The sequence below is a fragment of the Schistocerca gregaria genome, chromosome 6 (assembly GCF_023897955.1).
Source record: "Schistocerca gregaria isolate iqSchGreg1 chromosome 6, iqSchGreg1.2, whole genome shotgun sequence".
Classification (NCBI taxonomy): domain Eukaryota; kingdom Metazoa; phylum Arthropoda; class Insecta; order Orthoptera; family Acrididae; genus Schistocerca; species Schistocerca gregaria.
Genome location: NC_064925.1, coordinates 498,134,549 through 498,150,562, shown reverse-complemented (window position 1 = coordinate 498,150,562; position 16,014 = coordinate 498,134,549). Strand labels below are relative to the sequence as shown.

At 41.9% G+C, this 16,014-nt stretch overlaps 1 protein-coding gene across 3 annotated transcripts in view; it reads right to left on the bottom strand.

Moving 5' to 3' along the window:
* LOC126279033 (uncharacterized) overlaps positions 1 to 16,014 on the bottom strand; it is a 158,263-nt gene that overhangs the window by 62,242 nt on the left and 80,007 nt on the right. For all 3 annotated transcript variants that reach the window (XM_049979430.1, XM_049979429.1, XM_049979431.1), the window contains exon 5: positions 6,366 to 6,571. In XM_049979430.1, coding sequence (XP_049835387.1) covers positions 6,366 to 6,571 — 206 coding nt within the window. The remainder of the gene's footprint in view (positions 1 to 6,365; positions 6,572 to 16,014) is intronic.

Sequence of the window (16,014 nt, the reverse complement as noted above, 5' to 3'; positions counted from 1 at the left end):
TCTGATATTGTTGTACTGCACAGGAATTTCCCAACAACAAACTTTATTTTCTGTTAGTTAGATAAGACTCAAACCATTTTGCAACACTGCTGTTGACACCAAAAAATTCTAATTTACTCAAGAGAATGCTGTGATTTACAGTCAAATGTTTATGAGAGGTCATAGAAAATGCCATTATCCATGATATGTTTATTCCTTGTGTAATCCATGGTTTATTTTTAGACTTATGTTTGATTTAATTTACCTTTACGAGAAAATAATTTCAAAAGAGGAAGTAACTTTATTAATGATTTTCCATTTGAGTCAGAAGTATTATAAACATCTATCCAGTTCATGTCTTTGAGCAATCTCCTAAAATTCTCAATTTTTGACTGATTTATTACCGACCTGAACTCAAGATTTAATAGATTTTTTATTGTGACAAGTTTCAACATTTAACACAAGGTGTTGCTTGTCATGAATCAAATAGCTCATTTACTATCGTTTTTGTGGTATGACTTTTTTCCCTAGATTTGTCTAAAAGATATTGTCAAGAGCAGTCTCAGAGCATTTACATACCCTAAGTGCAAAAAAATATTGCACCACTATTGTGTTGATTTTTTTTTCATTCATAACGTATAACGTATTTCACAAAGAACAAAGTACTTGGCTTATATTCAATCTACACCAAGCATACAAATATATAAAACAAAATTAAAAAAAATATACAGCTAGAGTGAAAAACCCTGATGACCAGTAACAACAATTGAATTAATAAAGATGAACAAACATTATATAGTGGGAGAGTAAAGTGATGACATAGAAAGCATCACAGGGGAATGACCAGCAACAAACTGTCCATTCGCATGAATGGACACAGGCAGACAGTGTTTGTTGGTAATGAGGATCACCCTGTGGCTGGTGGATGGCCAGCACATCTTGGCACAGTGTTACACCGTCCGAGTTACCTGGATACTTCCCACCAACACCAACCTATCCGAACTCCGGAGACGGGAACTTGCCCTTCAATATATCCTCTCTTCTCGTTATCCACCAGGCCTCAATCTCCGCTAATTTCAAGTTGCCGCCACTAATACCTCACCTGTCATTCAACATCATCTTTGCCTCCACACTTCCGCCTTGACTTACATCTCTGCCCATACTCTTTGCCTTTAAATATGTCTGCTTGTGTCTGTGTATGTATGGATGGATATGCGTGTGTGTGTGCGAGTATATACCTATCCTTTTTTCCCCTAAGGTAAGTCTTTCCGCTCCCGGGATTGGAATGACTCCTTACCCTCTCCCTTAAAACCCACATCCTTTCATCTTTCCTTCCCTCTTTCCTGATGAAGCACCCACCAGTTGCGAAAGCTCGAAATTCTGTGTGTGTGTTTGTGTGTTTTATTCATTGTGCCTATCTGCCGGCGCTTTCCCGCTTGGTAAGTCTTGGAATCTTTGCTTTTAATATATTTTTCCCATGTGGAAGTTTCTATTTTTTTTACAAACTTTTTATTTGTATGGAGAGCACTGAAGATCCTATTACACTTTACTGAGCCATACTCAACATTTCTTTCACCTCTGTTTAAACATTTGCCATTGAATACAAGATACTGCATTCTAGTGATCAAATATTCATCAAGCTATTTGCATATCTGTGAAGGTACTCTATATTACTGTATCTTAGTTGTTAGTCAAAACTATGGTACAAGGTCAAGGAGTGCCTTTCAGAAATCTAAGAAGACGGAATAATGGCTTGTATGAATGTAAGATATCGTGAGTGAATAAAGCAAGCTATGTTTCACATGAAGGGTTTATTCTTGAAGCTATGCTGAGTTTTTGGTGAAGGTTCTTTTCTTCTAAGGCAACATTACGATGTTGCAGCTTATAATATGCTCTAAAAGCATCAACAAGCGTACATTAACAAAACTGGCGTGCAATTCTCTGCTCTTTTTGTAAACAGAAGTGAGGTATGCTATTTTCCAGTGGATTGGGACTATTTTCAACATGAGAGATTACTCATAAGTACAATATACACTCTAAGACAAAGAAAGATGCACTACAAAGAAATTATTCAAACGGGACAAAAATTGGTAATGTGATGTACATATACAGACAAACAAATGATTACAATTTCAGAAAAATTGTACAATTCATTCAAGAGAAAAAGCTTTACTAATAGAGAAAGTCAATAATGCTTTGGTTCACCTCTGGCCCTTATGCAAGCAATTATTCACCATGGCACTGATTGTCTGAGTTGTTGGATGTCCTCTTGTGGGATTACTGTGCCAAATTCTGTCTGATTGGTGAGTTAGATTGTCAAAATCTTGAGCTGGTTGGATGGCCCTGCCCATGATGCTCCAAAAGTTCACAGTTGGGGAGAGAAACAGCAACCTTGCTGGACAAGGTACAGTTTGATAAGCAGGAAGACAAAAAGCAGGTGGCTGCTGAAATGTAACAAAATGGGATATAGAATATTGTTGACAAACTCATAGTAAAGTCTTCAAAAGAAGCACTTGAGAATTCATGACGTCTACAAACAGATGGCCCCAGTATGGGCCAATACTAATTATTTTTTAGAGGTGCATATGGGACCTGAAGATGGCTTACTAAATTGCCGAAACTGGTAGTGGAAACAAAATAAAATAACTTCTCAAGTTCTAGAGTCAGACCAGCTCCATGCCCATGTGCATTTAGTTGTCAGTTATAGGACTGTACTTCAACAGTTATTAGTTGCGTTAATGTTCTTGTCATTATTTGTGTGTAGTTACCAGCCAACATAATTTTAATGTACATAGCGGTTGTCAAAAAGAGTGTAGATACAGCAGTTTTAGCGACACGAATGGTACGTGGAGTTCACAGAAGTGCATAGTGTAAAGCCAGTCCTCTGCCTCCAGCTCAACACCCCAGCAAGAGTTATATCATGCTGTTAATTCAGCAGCAACATTCCATTTTCAGGTTGACACTGGTCCTCTGTGCCCTTGTGAGCCTGGAAACATACCACCGAAAGGCTCAAGCTGCTCTCTCCTCCACAAATCGTCATTTGGTCTGTTATGGAAACCAGCCCATTCCTGGTCAAGGAGAAATCACACTGATGTCGAGTATCAACTCATCACAAGGGCAATCATATCTTTGGCAGCAGTCAGAACAACTTTGAAGAACATTTTTGGTCTCAATGCATTCACAGTCTTTGGGTTTCAAGACATGGTAGATTTTCTTTCTGACTCTGTTATGTTCCAGGATCTGGATTATCTCTGCCATTGAGTTTGGTGTCATGTTTTGGGCACACATCACCCCCAAACCAAGAGCCATACTTACATTTTGTCATGTTCAATCCATTCCCTTCACCCTGGGACCAACTGTCAAGGAGGAACTTGATGGGTTGCACAGCTTGGCCATCACTGCACTGGTCACCTCTAGCCATGGTCTACGCCACTGGTTGTCATTCACAAACCACCAATGGCACTTCATTCATGTGGAGATTTCAAATCCACCATTAATGCTAAGCCATTAGTGGATACTTAACTGATCCCACAAACCAATGAAATCCTTGAGAAATTGGGAGATGGTGAATGTTTATCAAAAATTGATTTTGCGGGGGCCATATCTACTGCTTTGTTTGGATTTCACTTCCCAACAGATTATTGTTACCAACATCCTGTTCCCCAGAATTTTATAAAACAGAAGTTGTGTTTTCAGACTGATGATCAAGTGCAGCATATGTTGTATATGCTTCCAGTCAGAGCAAAGTGCGTACAGAAAGCCACTCAGCAAGATCCAGTGCTCTGTCAGATGTCTCAATGTGAGTTTAAAGACTGTCCACAATTGCTGCCTACTAAGGTGTCAGGCCTGCTTTGCAATTTTTTTTTTCCTTTTTCATAATCAGCTGGCAGTGGTTGATGGAAAACTCCTTAGTAAGGACTTAGATGAAGTCTGTGTTCCCGTCCCACCGGTCCTGCAGTTCCACTCTTGTGCTCCTCCACTGGGGCATATCCAACATGATAATGCTAGTGAGATATTTTGTGCACTGGCCTGACATTGATGCAGCAATTGAGAAGCTTGTCCACCGGTGCAAACAGTGTGCTGAGCATCACAGCCACCCCCACCCCCCAACCCACTAACTTTTGCTCTGAGCCTCACTCCCAATCAGCTATGGCACCGCATCCACATTGATATTTTGTGGGTTCTTCATGTCATTCCATGTGGTTAATAGTGGTGGATACACTGTCAAATTATCCATATGGCAGGCTAATACGCTCCACTTTGGCAGAAGCTACTGTGAGTGCTTTATCACAGATTTTTGAGATCAAAGAATTGACATGGACAATCATCTCCAATAATGGCCCACAACGGCCTCATCATTGTTCTATAATTTAAGCATCCTGAACAGTACTACTCACCTCACATCCACACCATTTCACTCCCAATGAAATGATGAGAGAGAACACAAGTTGTTTACATTTAAGACACAGTCAGCAAAGAGCTTAGCTGACTCGACTGTCGATACAACATTGCCTCTGTTCCTATATGTGTATAGGACATGAAACTTCCTGGCAGATTAAAACTGTGTGCCGGACCGAGACTCGAACTAGGGACCTTTGCCTTTCTCAGGCAAGTGCTCTACCAACTGAGCTACCCAAGCACGACTCACGCCCTGTCCTCACAGCTTTAATTCTGCCAGTACCTCACCTCCTATCTTCCAAACTTCAGAGAAGCTCTCCTGTGAACCTTGCAGAACTAGCACTCCTGGAAGAAAGGATATTGCGGAGACACAGCTTTGCCACAGCCTGAGGGTTGTTTCTACATATAGGATATATTGAATGGTCACAGCGCAGCCCAGCAGAGGTTCTCCATGGCTAACCCCAGATGCTGTTACACCTGCTCCGGACTGTGACAAGGCCTCTGGCATGGCCGTGTCCTTCACAATATGCTGTGGGTGAATCAACCTGGGCGTGGACCTCCGTTTGGCAGTTGAGATGGGCCCAACTAAGGTTTGGGAGACACAAAGCCAGCAAATGTTCACCGTGGACACCGGTGGAGCATTGCTCTACAGCCATTGGAATCAACTTCACCCTCAATGGGGCAATGACCCACTGCAGCTGCAGCAGACACTGGCACAGAGGGCCCCCCTGCAGGCAGCGCCCCCTCCCAGGGACCAGGCGACATGGGGGCTCCCGTTACCTGGATGTGGCGGTGGGCATCAACAACATCAAGATGGAGCCACTGCCCACCCCAGCCCATCAATTGGCATCTGATGGTGGCTTCCTAGATACCGCCAGTTTATCGGAGCATCAGGCAGATGTTGCCCTGTCGTCACTGCCTCTGCCTCTTGCCACCACATAGGGTACAGAGCCCCCACATGTGAGAACACCACTACAGCCAGTGCCCCACTAACCAGCTCATTTCAGCCTGTACACCCTGCTAGGCCAGAGACAGCTGATGGCCAATCCATGTGAAGGCGATGCCTCTTCAGATGCTATTGTGTTGCGGTGCGGCTGCTGTTGTGGTGCTGCTGTCATTGCTGTTGTCACCACCAGGTCACCTGGGTGTATCAGATGGCTTCCTCACCTGCAACGATCTGACCAGTGTGATCTGCTTTTTTTTTGCATGCTAGTGCTAGTGCTAGTGGATATGGCGGCGTGCCGATGCAACCTATCCAATGTTGGCAGTGGCTGGGCAAGGCAAGCATGCCACTGTCGCCCACAGCCAGTACCCCTGCCAAAAAATACGAACCCGTCAGACCGCTGCCAGTGGGGCCTCGTCCACTTGCACCTTCTCTGCCGTACGCAAATGTTCTTGAGAGAGACCTACTCAGCGCTGATGTGCACTTAGTTGTCAGTGATAGCACTCAGTATTTGGACAGTTAATAGTTGTGTTAATGTTCTTGTCATTAGTTCACGTACAGTTATCAGCCATCGTAACTTGTGTGTTTGTAGTGGCTGTCAATCAAGAGTGCAGGTACCTTAGTGTACCTTATAAGTTTGCAACAGTAATGCCTACACTATTTGCAGAAAGACAGTACACTTCACAAACACACACACTTTAAGAACATGCATAGTCACTACTGATACATGTGTGTACTTTCAATACTAATGATGATTTTTTTTTCTAACATTTTAATGTCAATATTTGACAAATAGCTAAAACAGCTAGATGTCCGTGTAAAAACAGAACATGTAACATAGTCTGTTGTCATTTTTGCTTTGTACACAGAATAAAGGCCTATTTATCATTTTTAAGATATTTAATACAAACTGTGTAACAAAAAGGTTACAGAGGATTTTTGGTTAAAAAATAATGATTTAATCTACAAGAAAGTTATAGTTTTGAAACTTATCCACTTGATATTTTATATCATCACTATCTGATTCATAAAAACTACCACAAACCTTATTCAAAAACTTGAGTAGGTATTTTGAACTCAATGTTTGCTTTTTACATTTTGAATCAGATGATTTTTCAGATATTTGACAAGTTTCTGTTTCATCTTCTTTGCCCATCAATATAATTGCCACCTTTTCTGTTATTAATCTCTCACGTTCTTCTCTGCTTCTAGTCAGAAGTATAGGGGCACTGCATCTGGTTTTTTTTGGACCTGTTGGCAGAAAATTACTTTACAGGAAGACTGTTTACAAACAAACAAAAAACCATAAATTTTGAACACTTCTTATAACTTTAAAGCTAGTGACCATTGTTTTCTGTTGTACGTGCGTAAGCACCACACACAAGTCTGCTACATGTGAGTCATTGCCTTTCCCTTTTTTATGTAAAGCTAGGCACAGTTGGAAGTGGTACGTCTAGACCTGCCAAGTATAGACTTGGCTGTCTATGGATTCATTGTGGGGGTACAGATAGACGGTCATGCGAAATACTTTTGAACAATTTTTCTGAAAATTGTCTTGAGCTAGCTCGGCAGCCCACACACAATGCAAATATCTTAGACCTTGCAGCTACAAATAGGCCAGACCTTATCGACAATGTCAGTATAGAAGCGGGGATTAGCGATCATGATGTCATTATAGCAACTATGATAACGAAAGTCAATAAAGCAGTCAAGAAGGCTATGAGAGTGCTAGATAGAGCAGATGAACATCTCACTTAGATGGTGAATTGGCATCACATAGATCCAGTAAGATATATGGAGAGGAATTATGGGCAAAGTTTAAGCAGACTGTAAATTGTGGTCTGGAGAAGTACGTGCCTAGTAAGTGGTTAAAGGATGGAAAAGACCCACCATGGGTTAATAACAAAATTTAGCGGATGCTGAGGAAGCAGAGGCTGTTGAACTCTTGGTTCAAAAGGGAATGCATAAATGAAGACAAGCGAAGATTAGTGGAGATTCATGCGTCGGAAAATCTCTATGCACGATGCATACAACTACTGCCACTGTCCGACCATAGCAAAAGATCTGGCAGAGAACCTGAGAAAATTCTGGTTTTATGTAAAATTGCTAAGCAGGTCTAAGGCTACCATTCAGTCCCTTGCTGACCAGTCTGGTGTGGCAGTTGAAGATAGCAAAACAAAAGTAGAAGTTTTAAATTTCCAAGTTCAAGAAATCATTCACACAGGACAATCGTATAAACAGATCATCATTTGACCATCGGACAGATTCCCATATGGACGACATAGTAATAAGTGTACCTGGCATAGGGAAACAACTGAAAGATTTGAAAGCAAATAAATCGCTAAGTCCAGATTGAATCCCAGTTCGATTTTACAAAGAGTACTCTATGGCACTGGCCCTTTACTTAGCTTGCATTTATCATGAATCTCTCACCCAGCGCACAGTCCCAAGCGGTTGAACCAAAGCACAGGAGACTCTGGAGTAACTTTCTTGAGACTGAGAAGCTTATCTTCATGATTCAGCATGGTTTCAGAAAGTGCCACTCTTGCAAATCTCAGCTTGTCCTTTTCTCACATGATAACTGAGAACTATGGATGAATGGCAATGGGTGTATTCCATATTTCTGGATTTCCGGAAAGCATTTAATGCAGTGCCCCATTGCAGGCTGTTAATGAAGGTACGAGGATACAGAATAAGTTCACAGATATGTGAGTGGCTCAAAGACTTCTTAAATAATAAGAACCCTGCATGTTGTCCTCAACAGTGAGTGTTCATCAGAGACAAGGGTACCTTCAGGAGTGCCCGAGGGAAGTAGATAGGACCACTGTTCTTCTGTAAATACATAAGTGATTTCACTGACAGGGTGGGTAGCAATCTGTGGCTGTTTGCTGACGATGCCATGGTGTACAGCAAGGTGTCACAGTCAAGTGACTGTAGGAAGAGACAAGATGAGTTCGACAAAATTTCCAATTGGTGTGATGAGTGGCAGCTAGCCCTACATATGGAAGTTAATGTAGATGAGTAGGTAGATCAAACCTGTAATGTTCGGATACAATATTACTTGTGTCCTGCTTGGCACAGTCAAGTCATTCAAATATCTGGGTTTAATGATGTAAAGCGATATGAGATGGAACGAGCACATGAGAAATGTGGTAGGGAAGGCAAATAGTCAACTTCAGTTTGTTGGGATAATTGGAGGAAAGAGTGATTCACCAGTAAAGGAGACCACATATAGGATGCTGGTGCGATCTATTCTTGAATACTGCTTGAAAGTCTGGGATCCATATCAGGTCGGATTGAAGTAAGACATCGAAGCAATTCAGAGGACAGCTGCTAGCTTTGTTACCTGTAGGTTTGAAAAACACATGTTAAGGAGATGCTTCAGGAACTAAAATGGGAATTCCTGGAATGAAGGCGACATTCTTTCGACAAACACTATTTAGGCAATTTAGAGAACTGGCATTTGAAGCTGATTGCCAAATGATTCTACTGGCACCAACACACATTGCTTGTAAGGATCATGAAGAAAAAGATATGAGAAATTAGGGCTCACACGGAGGCATAGATACAGTCGTTTTTTCACTTGCTCTATTTGTGAGTGGAATAGGAAATCAAATGACAAATATTAGTACAGGATACCCTCTACCACATGCCATATGGTGGCTTGCGAAGTATCGATGCAGATGTAGATGTAGAGCTACATGAAATTAGCAAATATACCTTGAAAATTTAGCATCTTGAAATTCTAATTAGCGTTTATATTTTTGATATCTTTAGGCATTTAAACGATCCAACCAAATTTCTTGTCATAAAATATTATTTCTTCTTTTGCATTGTTCACTTATCATGAATTAACAAAACATTACATCTTATTGGTTAATTAACAGTGTGAATTTCCAGTTATCTGCCTGGTGAAAATACTGAAAAAGTAGCTTTACTTCTATTTTAGAAAATCTTGGTCAATAATTCTGAAAAACAAAGAGTAAAGAATACAGCAGATAACAGAAAAAACAGCCGTTTCAAAATTCAAGTAACGAACGTATATTTGTCACTATCATAACAAACATTTCTGTGTTTAGCGCAAGGATACTGTATTTATGTCTGTATAGGGAATGAGGCGAATAATAAAGGAGCAAAAAATTTATAGGCAGCAAATTAAAAAAAATTACACTACTATAATTCCACATGCAACAAAGAAAAAAAATGTACTGCCCTATTTTAAATCTAGTAAAGTTCTGTAATCCACAGATGGCGATTTTCTACTGTGTATCTCAGCTTCGATGCTTTTTTCTTGCCTCACTTTCATTTCTTCATTATTCTATCAGGTCTACATAAAACGTTTGTGATTTAGTGTTCTCTTTTCAATGACGTGGAATATGACACAGGCATACTTGTTTTATATAATCCGTGGAAACTCAGTAGAGCGTAAATATATATTTGTTGGACAGGTTAGCAGAACATCGTATCTAGCAAACATGTACAGTAGTTATGCAAAATTTATTTGTTTACAGTCATAATTTTTGCCCTTTTGTCATCTATATGTGGTCCCCTGCCTGAACCATGGACCTTGCTATTGGGGGGGGGGGGGGGGGGGGGGGAGGCTTGCGTGCCTCAGCGATACAGATAGCCATACTGTAGGTGCAACCACAACGGAGGGGTACTGTTGAGAGGCCAGACAAATGTGTGGTTCCTGAAGAGCAGCAGCAGCCTTTTCAGTAGTTGCAGGGGTAACAGTCTGGATGATTGACTGATCTGGCCTTGTAACACTAACCAAAACGGCCTTGCTGATCTGGTACTGCGAACGGCTGAAAGCAAGGGGAAACTACGGTCATAATTCTTCCCGAGGGCATGCAGCTTTACTGCATGGTTAAATGATGATGACGTCCTCTGGGTAAAATATTTGGATCTACAAGCAGGGGCTGCTCAGGAGGACGTTATTATCAGGAGAAAGAAAACTGGCGTTCTACATAACGAAGTGTGGAATGTCAGATCCCGTAATTGGGAAGGCAGGTTAGAAAATTTAAAAAGGGAAATGGATAGGTTAAAGTTAGATATAGTGGGAATTAATGCAGTTCGGTGGCAGGAGGAACACAACTTCTGGTCAGGTGAACACAAGGTTATAAATACAAAATCAAATAGAGATAATGCAAGGGTATGTTTAATAATGAATAAAAAAATAGGAGTGTGGGTATGCTACAACAAACAGCATAGTGAACACATTATTGTATCCAAGATAGATACAAAGCCCACGCCCACCACAGTAGCACAAGTTTATATGCCAACTACCTCAACAAATGACTAAGAGATTGATGAAATGTATGATGAGATAAAAGAAACTATTCAGATAGTGAAGGGAAATGAAAATGTAATAGTCACAGGTAACAAGAATCATAAAAGAAGGTTGTATACATGGAAGAGGCCTGGCGACACTGGAAAGTTTCAGATAGATTATATAATGTTAAGACAGAGATTTAGGAACCAGGTTTTAAATTGTAAGACATTTCCAGGGGCAGATGTGGACTATGACCGCAATCTATTGGTTATGATCTGTAGATTAAAACTGAAGAAACTGCAAAAAGGTGGGAATTTAAGGAGATGGGACCTGAATAAACTGAAAGGACCCGAGGTTGTGGAGAGTTTCATGGAGAGCATTAGGGAACAATTGACAAGAAAGGAGGAAAGAAATACAGTAGAAGAAGAATGGGTAGCTTTGAGAGATGAAATGGTGAAGACAGCAGAAGACCAAGTAGGTAAAAAGACAAGGGCTAGTAGAAATCCTTGGGTAATAAAGACATATTGAATTTAATTGATGAAAGGAGAAAATTAAAAAAATGTAGTAAATGAAGAAGGCAAAAAGGAATACAAATGCTCACAAATGAGATCCACAGATTGTGCAAAATGGCTAAGCACGAATAGATAGAGGACAAATGTAAGGATGTAGAGGCATATATCACTAGGGGTAAGATAGATACTGCCTAGAGGAAAATTAAAGAGATCTTTGGAGATAAAAGACCTACTTGTATGGATATCAAGAGCTCAGATGGAAACCCTGTTCTAAGCAAAGAAGGGAAAGCAGAAAGGTGGAAGGAGTATATAGAGGGTCTATACAAGGGCGATGTACTTGATTACAATATTATGAAAATGGAAGAGGATGTAGATGAAGATGAAATGGGAGATACAGTACTGCGTGAAGAGTTTGACAGAGCACTGAAAGACCTGAGTCGAAACAAGGCCCCGGGAGTAGACAATATTCCATTAGAACTACTGACGGCCTTGGGAGAGCCAGTCCTGACAAAACTCTACCATCTGGTGAGCAAGATGTATGAGACAGGCGAAATACCCTCAGACTTGAAGAAGTATACAATAATCCTAATCCCAAAGAAAGCAGGACTTGACAGATGTGAAAATTACCGAACTATCAGTTTAATAAATCACAGCTGCAAAATACTAACGTGAATTCTTTGCAGACGAATGGAAAAACTAGTAGAAGCCGACCTTGGGGAAGATCAGTTTGGATTCCGTAGAAATGTTGGAACATGTGAGGTAATACTGTCCCTACGACTTACCGTAGAAGCTACATTAAGGAAGGGCAAACCTACGTTTCTAGCAGTTGTAGACTTAAAGAAAGCTTTTGACAATGTTGATTGGAATACTCTCTTTCAAATTCTGAAGGTAGCGGGGGTAAAATACAGGGAGCGAAAGGCTATTTACAATTTCTACAGAAACCAGATGGCAGTTATAAGAGTCGAGGGACATGAAAGGGAAGCAGTGGTTGGGAAGGGAGTGAGACAGGGTTGTAGTCTCTCCCCGATATTATTCAATCTGTATATTGAGCAAGCAGTGAAGGAAAAAAATGAAAAATTCGGAGTAGGTATTAAAATCCATGGAGAAGAAATAAAAACTTTGAGGTTCGCTGATGACATTGTAATTCTGTCAGAGACAGCAAAGGACTTGGAAGAGCAGTTGAATGGAATGGTAGCGTCTTGAAAGGAGGATATAAGATGAACATCAACAAAAGCAAAACGAGGATAATGGAATGTATTCGAGTTATGTCGGGTGATGCTGAGGGAATTAGATTAGGAAATGAGACACTGAAAGTAGTAAAGGAGTTTTGCTATTTGGGAAGCAAAATAACTGTTGATGGTCGAAGTAGAGAGGATATAAAATGTAGACTGGCAATGGCAAGGAAAGCGTTTCTGAAGAAGAGAAATTTGTTAACATTGAGAATAGATTTAAGTGTCAGGAAGTCATTTCTGAAAGTATTTGTATGGAGTGTAGCCATGTATGGAAGTGAAACATGGACGATAAATAGTTTAGACAAGAAGAGAATAGATGCTTTCGAAATGTGGTGCTGCAGAAGAATGCTGAAGATTAGATGGGTAGATCACATAACTGATGAGGAGGTATTGAATAGGATTGGGGAGAAGAGGAGCTTGTGGCACAACTTGACTAGAAGAAGGGATCGGTTGGTAGGACATGTTCTGAGGCATCAAGGGATCACTAATTTAGTACTGGAGGGCAGGGTAGAGGGTGAAAATCGTAGAGGGAGACCAAGAGATGAATACACTAAGCAGATTCAGAAGGATGTAGGTTGCAGTAGGTGCTGGGTGATGAAGAAGCTTGCACAGGATAGAGTAGCATGGAGAGCTGCATCAAACCAGTCTCAGGACTGAAGACCACAACAACAACAACATACCATTTGCCTTTTATTGCACTTTGAAATTGCTCAAAAACTTGATGCATTATACCCAAGTAGCACTAGAGTAACCATGTTTTTTTCCCCTTCCAAACCACTTCACATTTATAGCATAAGCGAATTTCACGTAGCTCTAGGAATGTCACTTCCTTCTTCCAAGCTTCTAACTAACTTACCTAGCTAGATGTAGGGGGACCAATAGTTTAATGGGGACTCTGAACCTCCGCCCAACTCAGCATCAGTGATTTAAAGAGAGAGAGAGAGAGAGAGAGAGAGAGAGAGAGAGAGAGAGAGAGAGAGAGAGATTACAGATTGATACAATAATTTTCTATTGGTAATTATTGCTCCACTAACTGGGTATCTCCATCCATTTCCCTCATCTACTCCTTCCACTCTAGAAAATCACAAGGTGCTTTATTACACTTGTAAAATTATTCCTTGTTCAAAGTGCTGTCGACTCCAGATTTCACTGGTGTATTGATAGTGAGATATCCACTAACCCAGGTACCTACATGTCACACAACTGATGAAGAGCAAAACATAGTAAACAGGATGTAACAGTATTTTCTACTAGATATTACTATACATAGTCTATCACTACACACAGTTTTAAGTGGTACACTGGAAAACTACTGACTATTAAATCTGACAATGAGTCCAATTTCCAACAAACTAATTATTACATGTACATGCTCATGAGTTCTTGGACTCCAACTCAAATATAACAATTTCTTCATCTACCTCAACATCCACACTTTGCAAACCACTGTGAAGTGCATAGCAGAGTGTATGTACCACTGCACTACTATTAGGACTTGCTCAAAATACATTCATGTACGGAGGGTGGAAATAATGACTGTTTAAATGTCTCTGTGTGTGCTATAACTACTCTAATATTGTCCTCCTGATCCTTCCAGAAGTAACATGTAGGGGGTTGTACCATAATTATTCCAAGGTTCATCATTTAGAGCTGGTAGGTTTTCTAAGGATAGTTAGTGTCTATCTTCAAGGGTCTGCCTGTTCAGTTTATTCAGCATTAACTGTGAAAGACTCCCACGAGTCAAGCAAATCTGTGACCATTCATGCTGCCCTTCTCTGTATACAGTCAATATCCCCTGTTAGTCCTATCTAGATCCCACACACATGAGCAATATTGTAGGATGGGTTACAGAGATTCGTAAGCAATCTCCTTCGTAAACTGACTGCATTTCCTTGGTACTTACCAATAAATCGAACTCTGTCCCCTGCTTTACCTACAACTGTTCCTATGTGACTGTTCCATTTTGTATCTAAACAAAGTGTTAAGCCAAAATATGAGCACAAGTTGACTGAGTCCAACTACACTCCTGGAAATTGAAATAAGAACACCGTGAATTCATTGTCCCAGGAAGGGGAAACTTTATTGACACATTCCTGGGGTCAGATACATCACATGATCACACTGACAGAACCACAGGCACATAGACACAGGCAACAGAGCATGCACAATGTCGGCACTAGTACAGTGTATTTCCACCTTCCGCAGCAATGCAAGCTGCTATTCTCCCATGGAGACGATCGTAGAGATGCTGGATGTAGTCCTGTGGAACGGCTTGCCATGCCATTTCCACCTGGCGCCTCAGTTGGACCAGCGTTCGTGCTGGACGTGCAGACCGCGTGAGACGACGCTTCATCCAGTCCCAAACATGCTCAATGGGGGACAGATCCGGAGATCTTGCTGGCCAGGGTAGTTGACTTACACCTTCTAGAGCACGTTGGATGGCACGGAATACATGCGGACGTGCATTGTCCTGTTGGAACAGCAAGTTCCCTTGCCGGTCTAGGAATGGTAGAACGATGGGTTCGATGACGGTTTGGATGTACCGTGCACTATTCAGTGTCCCCTCGATGATCACCAGAGGTGTACGGCCAGTGTAGGAGGTAGCTAACCACACCGTGATGCCGGGTGTTGGCCCTGTGTGCCTCGGTTGTATGCAGTCCTGATTGTGGCGCTCACCTGCACGGTGCCAAACACGCATACGATCATCATTGGCACCAAGGCAGAAGCGACTCTCATCGCTGAAGACGACATGTCTCCATTCGTCCCTCCATTCACGCCTGTCGCGACACCACTGGAGGCGGGCTGCACGATGTTGGGGCGTGAGCGGAAGATGGCCTAACGATGTGCGGGACCGTAGCCCAGCTTCATGGAGACGGTTGCGAACGGTCCTCGCCGATACCCCAGGAGCAACAGTGTCCCTAATTTGCTGGGAAGTGGCGGTGCGGTCCCCTACGGCACTGCGTAGGATCCTACGGTCTTGGCGTGCATCCGTGCGTCGCTGTGGTCCGGTCCCAGGTTGACGGGCACGTGCACCTTCCGCCGACCACTGGCGACAACATCGATGTACTGTGGAGACCTCACGCCCCACGTGTTGAGCAATTCGGCGGTACGTCCACCCGGCCTACCGCATGCCCACTATATGCCCTCGCTCAAAGTCCGTCAACTGCACATACGGTTCACGTCCACGCTGTCGCGGCATGCTACCAGTGTTAAAGACTGCGATGGAGCTCCGCATGCCACGGCAAACTGGCTGACACTGACGGCGGCGGTGCACAAATGCTGCGCAGCTAGCGCCATTCGACGGCCAACACCGGGATTCCTGGTGTGTCCGCTGTGCCGTGCATGTGATCATTGCTTGTACAGTCCTCTCGCAGTGTCCGGAGCAAGTATGGTGGGTCTGACACACCGGTGTCAATGTGTTCTTTTTTCCATTTCCAGGAGTGTATTAGTCACTGGTGCTGTAGTCATAGGATACTAAATTTTCTTGTTTTGTGAAGTGGACAATTTTACACATTTTTTAACATTTAAAGCAAGTTGGCTATCTCTGCACCACCATGAAATCTTATCAAAACCTAACAGAATATTTGTGCAGCTTCATTCAGACAGCACTGCATTGTAAGTAACTGCATCATATGCAAAATGTCTCAGGTTACTATTAATATTACCTGCAAGGTCAGT